The 14,561-nt window shown below is 37.7% G+C and overlaps 2 protein-coding genes across 7 annotated transcripts in view; one reads left to right on the top strand and one right to left on the bottom strand.

The window, feature by feature from the left end:
- LOC306859737 (uncharacterized protein) overlaps window positions 1–14,561 on the top strand; it is a 708,874-nt gene that overhangs the window by 127,570 nt on the left and 566,743 nt on the right. The gene's annotated exons all lie outside the window — the stretch shown is intronic.
- LOC306859726 (ankyrin repeat and SAM domain-containing protein 1A-like) overlaps window positions 1–14,561 on the bottom strand; it is a gene marked incomplete at its 3' end in the record, with an annotated part of 110,411 nt that overhangs the window by 42,895 nt on the left and 52,955 nt on the right. For all 6 annotated transcript variants that reach the window (XM_079400944.1, XM_079400946.1, XM_079400942.1 and 3 more), the window contains 3 exons: window positions 13,558–13,601; window positions 12,768–12,867; window positions 4,957–5,456 (listed from right to left, as the gene is read on the bottom strand). In XM_079400944.1, coding sequence (XP_079257070.1) covers window positions 4,957–5,456; window positions 12,768–12,867; window positions 13,558–13,601 — 644 coding nt within the window. The remainder of the gene's footprint in view (window positions 1–4,956; window positions 5,457–12,767; window positions 12,868–13,557; window positions 13,602–14,561) is intronic.

Here is a 14,561-nt window from a genome sequence, read left to right on the forward strand (position 1 = left end):
AATTTTTCCCCAATTTAATTTTTCAATTACAATTTAACGACTGAATTAAATGTTCATAATTTTTATTAAAAACCATGTCTAATTAATTGAAATCATAACACTTATTCAATTTAATAACTACTTATTAAAAGTTTATATTAATTTCATTTTTTCCCTCAAATTCTGTCTTCCATTTAATTCTTATGAATTTCGTGTTAATGGTTTAATTCAAATGTAATAATCAAAAATCAAGTTTAATTAATTGAATTCTATGAAATGTCTAATTTTTTCAGAAATTCTGCATTGTTTTATTTATTTATTTATTTTTGGATTTATCATTTAATACAAATGTATTAAATACAGCAGTAATGAAATGAACATTAGCAATGTAAGGAATCTTAAAATTAAAAGTTCCTCTTGATTTTGAGCAAACAAGTACATATGATGCACAACAGAGGTTTACTGTTAAAGGTGCTGTATGCAAGTTTTTGACTCTACTAAAGCATAAAAGAAAGTTCGGCACCCCGGGTTGCCTGTTGGCAGAAAACACAGCGCATTTAATTTCATTCATCGTCATGTGCGCTCGTTCCTGTTGGTGTCGTTAATCTGGCAACCTACGTGTGACTCAAGTCTGAAGAGGAGAGGCCGGGTGAAAAAAAAAAACCCTCTCCAATATTTTGAATTTGGACTGCAATACCTAGTTCAATCCTACATACAGCACCTTTAATATTAACACGGAAGAAACAATTTGCAATTTTCCTTTAAAAAAAAAAAAAAAAGAACATTTCATATTACGTAAATTCATATGCATATGATAATGTTACACAGCAAAGTTTAAAAATAACTTTGAATGCAAGATTTTCAATGTGGACTTTGGATCCCCAATGTACTAAGAAAGTGAATTTGATTTCATGATGACTCCATCAGTTGATTCCATCATTTGCCATAAATCAAGCAATCGCTGAGGCTCATCAATAAAAGCGTGTTCATTAAGAGCACAAATCCAATGGGAGCAAAGCGAATTAAGCTTCATGATTCACTCTGGGTGCTTAGTTTGCTGCTGCAACTCATTGAAGCGGCAAACAAACAGCTCTGCACATGAACCGCTGCGGCTCTCTCACGTACACACCAGACTCAACCTGAGGCTTTCACAAGCTGCAGGACCTTCAGTCACAGCGGCTAGAGTTTACCTTTACAAGAAAACAATCAATTATTGTCATCACAAAACACTACTTCTGTTCCTTTAACAAGCTCTTAGTTTCTTAATAATATACGGAAATGATATGTTAATCAAGCAGACAGAGAAAGACAGATAGAGACAGACAGACAGATAGATAGAGACAGACAGACAGAGATAGATAGACAGAGACAGACAGACACAGATAGAGACAGATAGATAGATAGAGACAGACAGATAGAGACAGACAGACAGACAGATAGAGACAGACAGACAGACAGAGACAGACAGACACAGATAGAGACAGATAGATAGATAGAGACAGACAGATAGAGACAGACAGACAGATAGATAGAGACAGACAGACAGACAGAGACAGACAGACACAGATAGAGACAGATAGATAGATAGAGACAGACAGACACAGATAGACAGAGACAGACAGACACAGATAGAGACAGATAGATAGATAGAGACAGACAGACAGATAGACAGAGACAGACAGACACAGATAGAGACAGATAGATAGATAGAGACAGACAGACAGATAGACAGAGACAGACAGACACAGATAGAGACAGACAGATAGAGACAGACAGACAGATAGATAGACAGAGACAGACAGAAACAGATAGATAGACAGAGACAGATAGAGACAGACAGATAGATAGACAGAGACAGATAGATAGACAGAGACAGATAGAGACAGACAGACAGACAGAGACAGACAGACACAGATAGATAGACAGAGACAGATAGAGACAGACAGATAGAGACAGACAGATAGATAGATAGACAGAGACAGACAGACACAGATAGATAGACAGAGACAGATAGAGACAGACAGATAGAGACAGACAGATAGATAGACAGAGACAGATAGATAGACAGAGACAGATAGAGACAGACAGACAGATAGATAGACAGAGACAGACAGACACAGATAGATAGACAGAGACAGATAGAGACAGACAGATAGAGACAGACAGATAGATAGGCAGAGACAGAGACAGAGACAGATAGATAGACAGAGACAGATAGAGACAGACAGACAGATAGATAGACAGAGACAGACAGACACAGATAGATAGACAGAGACAGATAGAGACAGACAGATAGAGACAGACAGATAGAGACAGAGACAGATAGATAGACAGAGACAGATAGAGACAGACAGACAGATAGACAGATAGATTTATTCCAGCAGAGGGCAGGAGAGAGTAACAAACATGGACACTGAGTATGAAAGGAACAGAGACCATGTGTGTTTTATAATGACTCTTCACACTGGAAAAATTCCACACAAATCTCAAATGTTTGGCTCACAAGCAACAGAAACATGCTGAAAAGTGTGAGAGACAGAAAGGAAGCAGAAGAGAAGAGAAAGAAAAGATAAGATAAGAAAATGGAAAAACAGACAGAACAGGTCGACAAATGCAGAAAACAAAACTGTTATCAGCAGGCGAGTTTTCTCTGCTCCCTGACCTCTCGTCATTTCACATTCAATGTCTCCGAACAGAAAGCAGAAATACCACAGGTGTTGCTACAACATACTATTTCCAGACTAAATTGTTATTGTTAGAGGACATGTCTCCTGACCCACTGAGTAAGGTTATCCACATGGTGATAAGGTCATGAAAAAGACAAAATGGGGAAAAAAGAGAAACCTTTAGGAAAGCGAAAAAAGAGTTTAAAAGTATAATACAATAATATAATATAATACTGTTACAAAAAAAGATACATAACAAAAGACACTTTCAACAAAAAGGCCATAACAGGGCTTAAAGACTTTTCTTTCCTTTTCAACAAATGATAAGTGAAAAGAGGTAAATTCATGTCATAGACCATGAATCAATAATTAAAACACAGTTCTTACTAATATCAACTGAATACCAATGGAATTTAATAATTTCAACAGATTACGACAAATACAGACATTTGATGAGTTTCAACTAGCTACTTTTCATGTTAGGTCAATTTTGTGTGTTAGAAAAGAGTCAAACATACGGAAGCCCACTGAATAAAAAAATAAAACTCTCTCACAATTCTGACTTTCTTTCTCGCAATTCTGACTTTTTTCTTGCAATTCTGACTTTTTCTGACAAACTCGCAATTATGGGAAATAAAGTTGGAATTACAAGGCGTTAACTTGCATGAAAAAAAATCTGAATTGTGAGATAAAAAGTGGTAATTACTTTGTTTTATTGATTATTTAGTGCTGGAAACAGGCTTTCATACAAACATGTCTAATAAGCATCAAGACGAAAACAAAAATGGTGTTTTAGCCTCCGATACTTCAGCAATTCATCTGCGCACTTGAGTGTGTTGGCCAACGGTCTTGTATTACCTGTGACCGTCTCGCCTGTAAGAGTGTAAGACCGAATGTGATGGAAACTGTGCACGAGTCCCTCTGTGTTTGTATCCAATGTCTAGATCTTCAGATTGAACCCAAAGCAATGGTAATACAGGACGCTTAACTCTGATTGGATTACAGACATTTCCTTTGACATTTTTCTCAAAGAAATGGACATGTAATATTTAAAGGAAGCTTAATCAACAGCATAAACTGCATTTAGGGTTAAAAACTTACAATGGAAGTGTCCAGAAGGTTATATAGCCAGAAATGTGAAGCTCATAATTTATTAAAACACTTACATTAATTCTTCTGTTAAAAAAGTGTGTTATTAACCAATCTATCACTTTTGTAGTGGGACTACTGTTCTAAGCATATGAGGCTTGTCATGCACCTAAACGTAGCAGATGGCTTTTGTTTAGACTGTTTCTGGCTATTTTTCATCATCTGACATTATGAACATATGCAGACCACAGGAAGACGACACGTTTATGTTCTTCTGCAGTCTGGCAGACTACCTGCTCAGCTCCATGTAAACAAGGAATTTATAGCACCTCCTTTCTTGGAAGCATCCATGCTTGGACACTGTGTGGAATTTACCTGGTTTACAGGCGTTAATAACAATGTTGTCATGACAATGTTGAAAAACTGGAAATAACGTAAATACCAAAGAGAAGGTGTATTGAAGCCAAAGCATTCCTTTAACACCCCAGAAATGTGCAGCTGTGTGGTCTATGGAAAGAATTCCTGTTTCAAATTCCAGCATCAGATCTTAAACTAGAAAAGAGGATGCTTGTATGAACATGCTTTTGCATGCATATTTCCCATTAAATCACTACGCAATGAGAAACGTCAGACTGAAAGGTCACCATTTACCATTCATTTCCTGCATCTCATAAATTGTCCCAACGGACTCCAGCTACTAAGAATGATCTGTGCCATTACTAACAGATTCTGTGAATTGCATCAGGTTTGATCACTTGCAATTAAAGATTTACTTTCAGTGATGCACCCAAATGACAAATTATATATGGTATTTTTAAATGTAATGTAAAAATGAAACAACTTCTAGAATATTGTATAATATTTTATACTGTAGGCTGAAACATTTTTTTAAGTACTGAATATTATTTTAACAACAGCTTTTTGAACCTAAAAGTTCCGCAAATGCAACCAACCAACCTAGTTTCCAAAACAAATATTCCTAAACTAATTAATTATTATAGAATAATAATCTTTCAATAAACCTCAAACTGACTTCAGTCTAATGTCAACTCTCCAGTACGCTACAACAACAAAATACACATTTCTTTAGGATTTTCTGCTCATTTTCTCTTTCAGCAAATGGCATTTAAAAATTTGGTGTTCGAAATTCTGATTTATTCCTATTCATTTATGTACAATGCAAGAAGAACGGTACATCCAGGCCACAAGGGGGAGCTCTTACCTCATCCCATTCTGAAGTGAACGAAGGTGATTTTTCCAGTCTTCTCTTGGTTATGCTACAGTTGGACACTGACTCACTTCGGCCGCCCAACCCCGTCTCTTCCTCACCGGGTGGGGACACCAGCAGGTCAGAGTCGGACTTCGAAAGGCTACGCGCCAGCTTGAGATCGCCCGGCGGAGGCATCCTTCTCGTCAGTGGAGGATCGCGGGCCGGTGAGTTGTGTTTCGACGAATCCCGTGGCTCTTTGTTGACGGTGGCGTAGATAGCTTTGGGGTCAGTGTCCTGGAGAATGGTTTCCATGGTGACCGCTGATTTGGGAGGTGGAAAGGGGGCGGAGCTGGCAGATGTTGAAGTGTTGGAAGCCTCGCCGGACTTCACTCCAGAGGACGGCAGTCTGAACACTTCTTCCCGACAGTCGACCACTGGCGAGGAACCGTGAAGCAGACCAGTGAACTGCTCAGGAACGGCAGCGCTTATATCCTGACCGTGCGAGGAGCTCTCTGTGAAGAGAACAGAGGAGAGAGTGAGAGAGTTACAGATGGACTGTGGAGCTGTATCTAGTCCAGATAACATGAAACCGCCCACTCCACTACTGTCCAGTGCCTGAAACAGATCTGTTTTTGTTTTCTGACTGGAAAAGGGAGGGAGAAAAAAATGCAGAAAGAAAGAAAGAAAGAAAGTTGGGCTCACCAATTCCAAAGAGCCCGTGTTAAAAAAATTCCAAGCGCTGGCTATGAGCAGCTGACTTAGTGATCTGTTTGTGACTTGCTTGTTCTAGTCCCTGTTTCTCTCTCGCTGTCGCACTGCTAACAAGCAGACAGCTTTATAAGGCTTGCTTCCAGAGAAGTTATGCCTCACTAAGGATTCCCTTCATTATGAGTGGCAAGCTTGAAACAGGATACCACAGAGATGACTCTGAAAGAAACACACTCGCTCTCTCTTTCTCACAAACACCACTTTGGCACACCGTTATACGTTGGGTTCTTAAATTAAATCACTGCTTTGTGATTATGAAAAACCCTTCTCTCCCAGAACAGCACACTTACAGATCTCTTCTTACTCTCTCTCTCTCTGGTCTAAAACATACTATAGGCAAGTACATTAATACTTCTTTGCAAGCTTGATTTCAAAGAGAGTTGCATTCTCAGCATCGCCACAGGGGGCGCTACAGTGTACATTATCTACAGTGTACATTGTATGCTCACTTTTCTCTTTTAGGACAATTACTGTCATGCTGGAAGAAAAGATTACACCGAATCTTGCTGAACAAAGTTACTGTTATATATACATTTTATAGAAGCATAACATCAACCTTCAACCTGAATATCCCACTTCCCTAATATATAGCAAGTGAAAAACTTCTGAATTCATAGTATATAAACAAAAAAAAATGTGCAGTTATTGTACCTTTAGGGGTACAACATCTTGTCACTGGGGCAATACCCTCAAAGTGACACCTTTGTACCATTTTTACCCTTAAAGGGTGCATACTAGCACCTTAGAGTAGTTATATGTAACACTAAGGTAGTAGTACACACTCTTATGGTGCTATAATGAACTTTAAGGACAAAGTTACAAAAGTTGTCACTTTGAGGGTACTGCCCCAGTGACAAGCTGTTGCACCCCTAAAAGAACAATTTCTGCAAAAAAAATTCTGAAAGTGAACAGTAGGAGATGAAAGTGAAAATGGCCATGTATGAAGTGTTTCTTGGAGGTTATAGTACATTAAAAAAAAAAATGATCATGTGATTTCTACGTACGCCAGGTGACCTGTAAATGCAAATGGTAAATGTTTCCATTGCAGTTTTGCAAAATATGAATTTTTTCGAATTGCCGGAAAAACCACTTCATGCGACAGTAAAAACTTTCTTGCGAAGTTTTTGCTAAATTGACGTGTTTCCATTGGCCATATTTTCAATACGCAACTTCAATTTGCACAATTTGAAAGGTAATGGAATCGCAGTTAATGACAACATGGCGGATGTAGTATGTCCGAATTTCATTCATAAATTAAGTAAATTCATAAATAAAGTTCTTCATTAAATGTAGGAGCTACTCAGACCATATGTGTCCCTGAAGCACAAAACCAGTCTTAAGTCGCTGGGGTATATTTGTAGCAATAGCCAACAATACACTGTATGGGTCAAAATGATCAATTTTTATTTTAAGCCAAAAATCATTAGGATATTAAGTAAAGATCATGTTTCATGAAGATATTTTGTAAATTTCTTACCATAAATATATCAAAACTTCCTTTTTGATTATTAATATGCATTGCTAAGAACTTCATTTGGACAACTTTAAAGGTGATTTTCTCAGTATTTAGATTTTTTTGCACCCTCAGATTCCAGATTTTCAAATAGTTGTATCTCAGCTAAATATTGTCCGATCCTAACAACCTAACCATACATCAATGGAAAGCTTATTTACTCAGCTTTCAGATGATGCATAAATCTCAATTTTGAAAAATTGACACTTAAGATTGGTTTTGTGGTCCAGGGTCGCACATGTGATTTTGCATCTAGACAGACATTTTGGAAACTCTATCGCCCCCTTTAGGACTGGGGTTTACTATTGCTACAGAAATGTAAGCATGCACAATGGGACTGTGCAATTGCAATTTGTTGGCCTACATTCACGTCTGTTTCACGTGTGCTCTTGCAAGGATGGCTTCTGGCGAGAATGTTGAATGAAATACAAGGACAAACACTCCAACTGTACATTTGCAAATTCGACAAGTGAAAAACACTCGTCTGGTTCGTTTCTCTTCTGTATATGCACTGCACTTGCCTGAAACATCTCCTCTGGCAAACACACACATACAGACCAAGAGATAAATCCAACCCCAGGTCCATGATACGAGTCAGGCGGCTGGGCAAACAGCCACCATACCAGAGATATCCTGGTGTCACGTGTGGTGTTTGGTGACAAGAAAACCAAGTCAGCCATGTCAGAGCCTAAGGCCAGAAACATTCTGTACATAAGTACAGAAACACATTGCAAGCACCTGTAACAATGTACATAGTACAATCTTGCATTACTGAGGCAGTAACTAACCTCAAGGAGGTGACACCGTTACTTTCAGATGCTGGTGTCAATAAAAATGGATTTATTTTTATTTAGATAGATAGCTATAAGCATGTCACCAGTTAAACAAAGTCCAGCTTCTGTCAAAATGAATGGAGAAATGTCCCACTTTCACAGTAATTACCTGAAAGAGCTCCCATCCTTGAAAAGAGTGCACAAAACTGCGTAAGGGGAAAAATATTTGACCAAGACAAACCTTTGGGTCACACTTTTAAGTCCAAAAGCAAAATCAGAGCATTTGTGGCAATGCGAGTTTCTGTTCAAGTGAACTCAACTCGGCTCTAATATTTGGTTTACGATAAACTACATTGCAGCAACTCTCTCCTGAGAACTTCATCTCTCAAGTTTTCCAAGGCATCGAGACTGAATAAACCGCCCACTCCATGAGGCACTGACGTGTGTGCTGGAGGAACATACAGAACCATGAGTCCAATCACTTTCCTCATGTAAGTGACACACCTAAAAACATACACACACAAGCAGCTTGGGACTGGAGTCTGTGTTTGCGTTTGTGACCTGTAGCCTAACCTGTGACGTCAATTTAAATCAACAAGACCCTCTGGAGAAGATGAAGTCAGTGCTGTTCTCCATCCAAACCAAGTCTTTAGCCTGCATTTCTCCAAGAGAAAGTCAGGTGTTTACTTAAACAACATGTCCGTTTCCAGTAACTACAAGCATGCACTGGTTAAATCATTCAATGTTCAATGAAATAAAAGCAGTGTGAGCATGTTCCAAGCCAAAAAACACCATAGGCTCTGTTTCTAAACCTAGCACCTTGAAGTCTTCTGTCTATGCAATGTCTTAATATGCAGTCACATTCGTGAAATCTCAGAGAAAATGTATACAAAAATTGCACACTGTCAAGTGATGTATGAAGCACTGCTCACACAGAAGAGGTTCACTTTTATCGTGGTGAATTTTTATGACCCAATTTTAACATGAGTGAAATCTGCATTGGGAACTTATTTGCCCTCATGTGAAACTCCCGAATATACAGATTTCTATTGAATCAACTGAAAAAATTTGCACAATTTTGCCAAGCACTGGTAAATGTGACCACACACTAAAATTAAACTGATTTGAAACCCTTTAAATAGGGTTTCAACAGAGATTTAATTTAGCATGTTACGAAGTCAACAATGCAATAGTGAGACATTCTTATAAATTCATAGCACGAGTAAAATAGATGGTCTTAAAGGGTTGATTAAAAAGTCATTATTATTATTTTCTTCGCACACAAAAATTATTCTCGTAACTTCATAAAATTACCATTGAACCACTGATCACACATCATGGACTATTTTAACGATGTCCCTAATACCTTTCTGGGCCTTAAAGTGGTAGTTTCCTTGTTGTCTATGGAGGGTCCAAAAGCTCTCAGATTTCATCAAAAATATCTTAATTTGTCTTCTGAAGATGAACGAAGGTCTTACGGATTTGGAACGACATAAGGGTGGGTGAACTAACCCTTTAATTTTTCTCCTATTTTGGTCAGACTGGTCTGTTGGCTGGTTTTAGAGGGATTTGGGGTAATTTCAACTAATCAGGCTGGAAAATCATTTTGAACCAGTCAAGATCTTCTTAAGGCCGGGACACACCAAGCCGACTTCAAAGAACTAGCGGCGATGAAAGCCGATGGTGTTGTTGCCTCGTGTCGGCAGTGTCTGGACCAAAAAGCTGCACTTGAACACACCGCACAGACTACAACCGACTGCAAACGAACACGTGCTTTCTGCGCCTGTGTGAGAGGAATTAGCGGTCTATATCAGCAGCTATCAATAGTATATATTCGTCATTTAAAGGAGAAACCAAAACAAGAATGTACGAAAAATCCACAGATATATGAAACGCTAAAGCAGTGCTTGCTTACCATTTTGAATATCAGTTACATTGATCATTTTCTTCATTTTAAGCGGCTCATGTTATGAAAATATTCGCAAGATCACGTAAGTTTTAAAACAGCCCTCTGTCTTCATTTAGTTGCTCATTTTCATCACTTTTTAATTCTCTTGCACTGACTCGTTCACTAAACTGAACATTCAATCAGAGTTTTCACGCGAGCAGACGCCCCAACATGTTGAATCGGGCAAACTACCATCAATGTGAGCCCAACGAGAGCCGACGAGTGGAACACACCAAACAAACTATAGCCCGACAGAAACTCACTGACGGCCGACCGTCGGCTTGGTGTGTCCTGGGCTTTAGGCTTGTTTGAGCAATTATTTCTACTGGAATGCACAGTTTTTTCAATGATGTTCAGTTCTGAATTAAATAACACTGGTCAACATTACTTTCTTCAACAAGCCTGAGCTCATTTTCCAGTCTTTCAGTCTGGTCAGTTAGCCTTTAAGCTGGTTTTAGAGGGGCAGCCAAAACAAGCCTGTGCAATAAGCCTGTGTCCACAGTTAAGCCAGTCTAAACCAGAACTGTAATAGTAGGCAGAATACAGTGTGTATACAGTGTTGTACTGATTAAGTTGCTTGCTAGTTTTTTCCATTTCGAACACAGCCAAGCACACTTGAGCAGTGCTGACATCTGATGAACTGAAGTAATGTCACCCCTCAGAATGTTCTAGAGTACCAGGGCTGGCTTCATCGTTCAGCTGTTGTGATCTCCTCGGCTAAGTGCTAAGAGCTTTCCAAGCGCGTGCCAGCAGTGAGCAGCGTTTATTAAAAGAGGGAAGGGACGTCTAAAACACACAACATGATTTTGCACTTAGTGCTTTCATCTCCAAAGCACTAAGGTCAGACCCTCCTTCACGTTTTCAATACATCAACGCATGGCGCCTGCTGAGAGACCCTGACATGAGAAATATGACGAGCTCACGCCCTGTTATTTGGGTGTGTGCTAGTGTGTGTCTACAGGCCGATTTCCTGCAGCGTAATTGACAGGTGCTGAGCACAGCACGGCTGTGGAGATGGCAGCTGAGGTCTATGAAGCTTGGTGAGGGACGAGAAGGGCAAGGAGACGAGGAGAGACGTTTCTGCTGTTTGTTTTGAAACACGAGGAGAGTGTGGGGCGTTTATATGAATTACACTGACGTTTATCACATTCAACAATATTAGGAAAATGCAACCATATTAAAACATTTTGTATTGGCTTTATGTGTCTGTTCTCATCGTTTCTTCATAAGACTCACATTTAGAGTAGCAAGCAACCGAGTCGGGACGGCCTTCTCTTGGTAATGCTAACTAGAGTCGTGTTACACCGAGTAAACATTGTTCTAAGTTAAGCAAGGATTTCTGAGCGATGACTTTAGGAGGATCAAGGAGGGACACAGAGACAAATCGGGACATAACAAATGTGTCCACTTTTGCATCATCATCCTACCAATATTCTTGCTCCAAAACTGTTGACTAATGCAGATATTTTGAAATAGTTCACCCAAAAATGAACATTTGGACAACTTTTGTGGTACTTCAGTTGCTATTTGTTTGTTTTTTTAGTTTAATCTTTAGAACTTGCATGGAAAGGAACATTTTAAAATTTAAAAAAGGGATATAGCAATGAGAAAAACGGAAAAAAAAAAAAAAAAAAAATATATATATATATATATATATATATATATATATATATATATATATATATATATATATATATATATATATATATATATATATATATATATATATATTTTTTTTTTTTTTTCCTTTTTTTTTTTTTCTCCCTCCCATTGTTCATCACAAATGAGGAACACAAAGTGTTGCAAGAGAACGCAAACGTTTAGCGAGCAAACAAATGTTTAGCCTGCAAAAACAAAAGTTTAACGAACAAAAATAAAACTTTAGCAAACAAAAAATTAAGTTTAGTGAACAAAATCAAAAGTTTAGTGAGCAAAATCAAAGGTTTAATAAACAAATGCAAACGTTTAGAGAGCAAATGCAAATGTTTATTGGAGGAATACAAAAGTTTAACAAGCAAACTTTAGTTTAGCAAACAAAAGTTTAACGAACAAACAAAAGTTTAATGAAAAAAAAACTATTTAAAAAAACAAACAAAAGTTTAGCAAGTGCAGCTCAATTTTATTGGAGGAATGCAAAGTTTAACAAGCGAATTCAACAGTTTAACAATTAAACAACTTTAAGGAGCAAACAAAAGTTTAGTGTGCAAACAAGTTTATTGGGGAATGCAAAAGTTTAACGAGCAAATGCTAGTTTCTCAGGGAAATGCAAATGTTTTTTGAGAAAACGTAACATTTTGCAAAGGATTGCAAATGTTTTGCTGACAAGCACAAAAGTTTCTCAAGTGAATGCAGAAGTTTTGTGAGCAATCACAAAAGTTTTAGGAGCGAACGCAAAAGTTTCTTAGGGGAATGCAAAAGTTTAACGAGTGAAAACGAGGTTAACAGGTAAATGTTACGTTTCTCGCCTACATGCTAAGGGAACTCAAAAGGTTTTGTTAGATGACGCAAAAGCATTGAAATATAATTTTCCTCCCATCTCATTTTAAATTTTTCCCCCATATCCCTTTAGGAGCTCCATATGAATGTTATGAGGGTGAGTAAATAATATTTAAAGAGCAATTCCTTTAAAAACAGCCCCAAAGTCTTATAGAGAACATGTTGTCTTCCATTTGCTTGATATATTTTTGACTGCTAAATAGTATGTCACTCAAATGGTTATTGTTATTCAACCATGGCAATAACAACGTAAAGAATAATTCAGAGTTTTTACAGCGTCATTAGCAAGTAAGCTCCTTAAGCATTCCCACATGCACACACTCACCTCCAGACGTCTGTCCTGTGCTAAAATGAGGTGCAGGCGGCTGCAGAGTGTTTGTGTTGGACCCTGAAGGTCGTAGGTCAATGTGCGCAGTGGTCTTTCGCTGCAAAAAAACAACACCAATATCTGCATATTAAGGAATGTCTAGCTTTTATCAGATGCACAATCACACACAAAACAGTGTCTATGTCACACACACAGAACAGATGCTGCATACAGAGATAATTAACTGTCTACTACACACTAGACAGTGTTCTCACAGCGTGACAGATGTGAGACTGGGGACAAAAACAAGTAATGAACAACAAAGCTCTGTTCCAAAACTTTCGAGCTTCCTATGCAGGCAGCATTTAAAGCATCATAGGATCCAAAAGGAAACTCAGTTATGCTGCCTCCTAACGCACTTCTTTTTAGCCTAATTCTAAAGCAGCATAACATGTATCTTTAGCAAAGGTGGCAATCCAAAATCGCCAAGCTAACCAAATACAAGATGGCAAACAAGAGAAATGCTGATTATAAATAAGCATATTTCTTTAAATACTGAAAATGTTCACCAAATACTTGTGTACTTTTGTTTTGTTTTTCCAGAGTAAAAAGCTATCAGCTTACTCTAGAGCTAATAAAAAGCTATTAGCTCTAGAGTCTTGTGTGAAGCAATATGTGTTGCTGCCTTAAATGCTATAAATCACTCGCTTGTGAGGGGTCATAGCAGTCAGCATGCTGCCTATGTAGGTACAGTAGTAGGCAGTGAGGTTTGGGAACACAGCTCAAGCCGAATGAGCAATATTCTCACCTGAGGTAGGACACTGTTGGGACACTTGGCTGAGACGTCCACATCTGGAGACAAAGACTTACAAGTTATTCAACAGAAAGATACAGCAATAACAAACAAAATGTAAAATACAGCAAATAAAGGGCTAATAGTACAGGGAACAATTCTCACTATTAACCATTTGCTAATTAGCAATTAGCATATCTAAACTTAGCAACTACCTTACTAACTATTAATAAGCAGCAAATTATGAGTTTACTGAGGCAAAAGACATAGGTAATGGTTTGTTAACAGCGAGAATTGGACCTTAAAATAAAGTGTAACCTGACAATTTATGATATACTGATTTCCTTCACTTTTAAGATGTCAGCTAATGATATATTAGTTTATTTATGTACTACTACTGCAGATATATATAATATAGGCAGCATATACACACACACATATATGTCCCTGGACCACAAAAGCAGTCTAAAGTCGCTGGGCTATATTTGTAGAAATAGCCAAAAAATACAGTGTATGGGTCAAAATTATTGATTTTTCTTTTATGCCAAAAATCATTGGGATATTAAGTAAACATCATGTTCCATGAAGATATTTTGTAAAACTCTTACTGTAAATATATCAAAACCTCATTTTTGATTAGTAATATGCATTGCTAAGAACTTCATTCGGACAACTGTAAAGGTGATTTTCTCAATATTTGGATTTTTTTGCACCCTCAGATTCCAGATTTTCAAATATATTGGCCAAATATACAACTATTTATATTTGTCCTATCCTAACAGACCATACATTAATAGAAAGCTTATTTATTCAGCTTTCCGGTGATGTATAAATCTCAATTTTTTAAAATGGACCCTTATGAATGGTTTTGTGGTCCAGGGTCACATATAGATGTACACACATAAAGTCACATTGAGTGTGTGTGTACCATTTAATGTGCATCACTTATACACTATTTTATATGCTTTTACCATTTTAATTATTTCTTTACTTTTACTCATTTTAGTACACCTTAATAC

This window comes from Barbus barbus (genome assembly GCF_936440315.1).
Source record: "Barbus barbus genome assembly, chromosome: 40".
Lineage (NCBI taxonomy): Eukaryota > Metazoa > Chordata > Actinopteri > Cypriniformes > Cyprinidae > Barbus > Barbus barbus.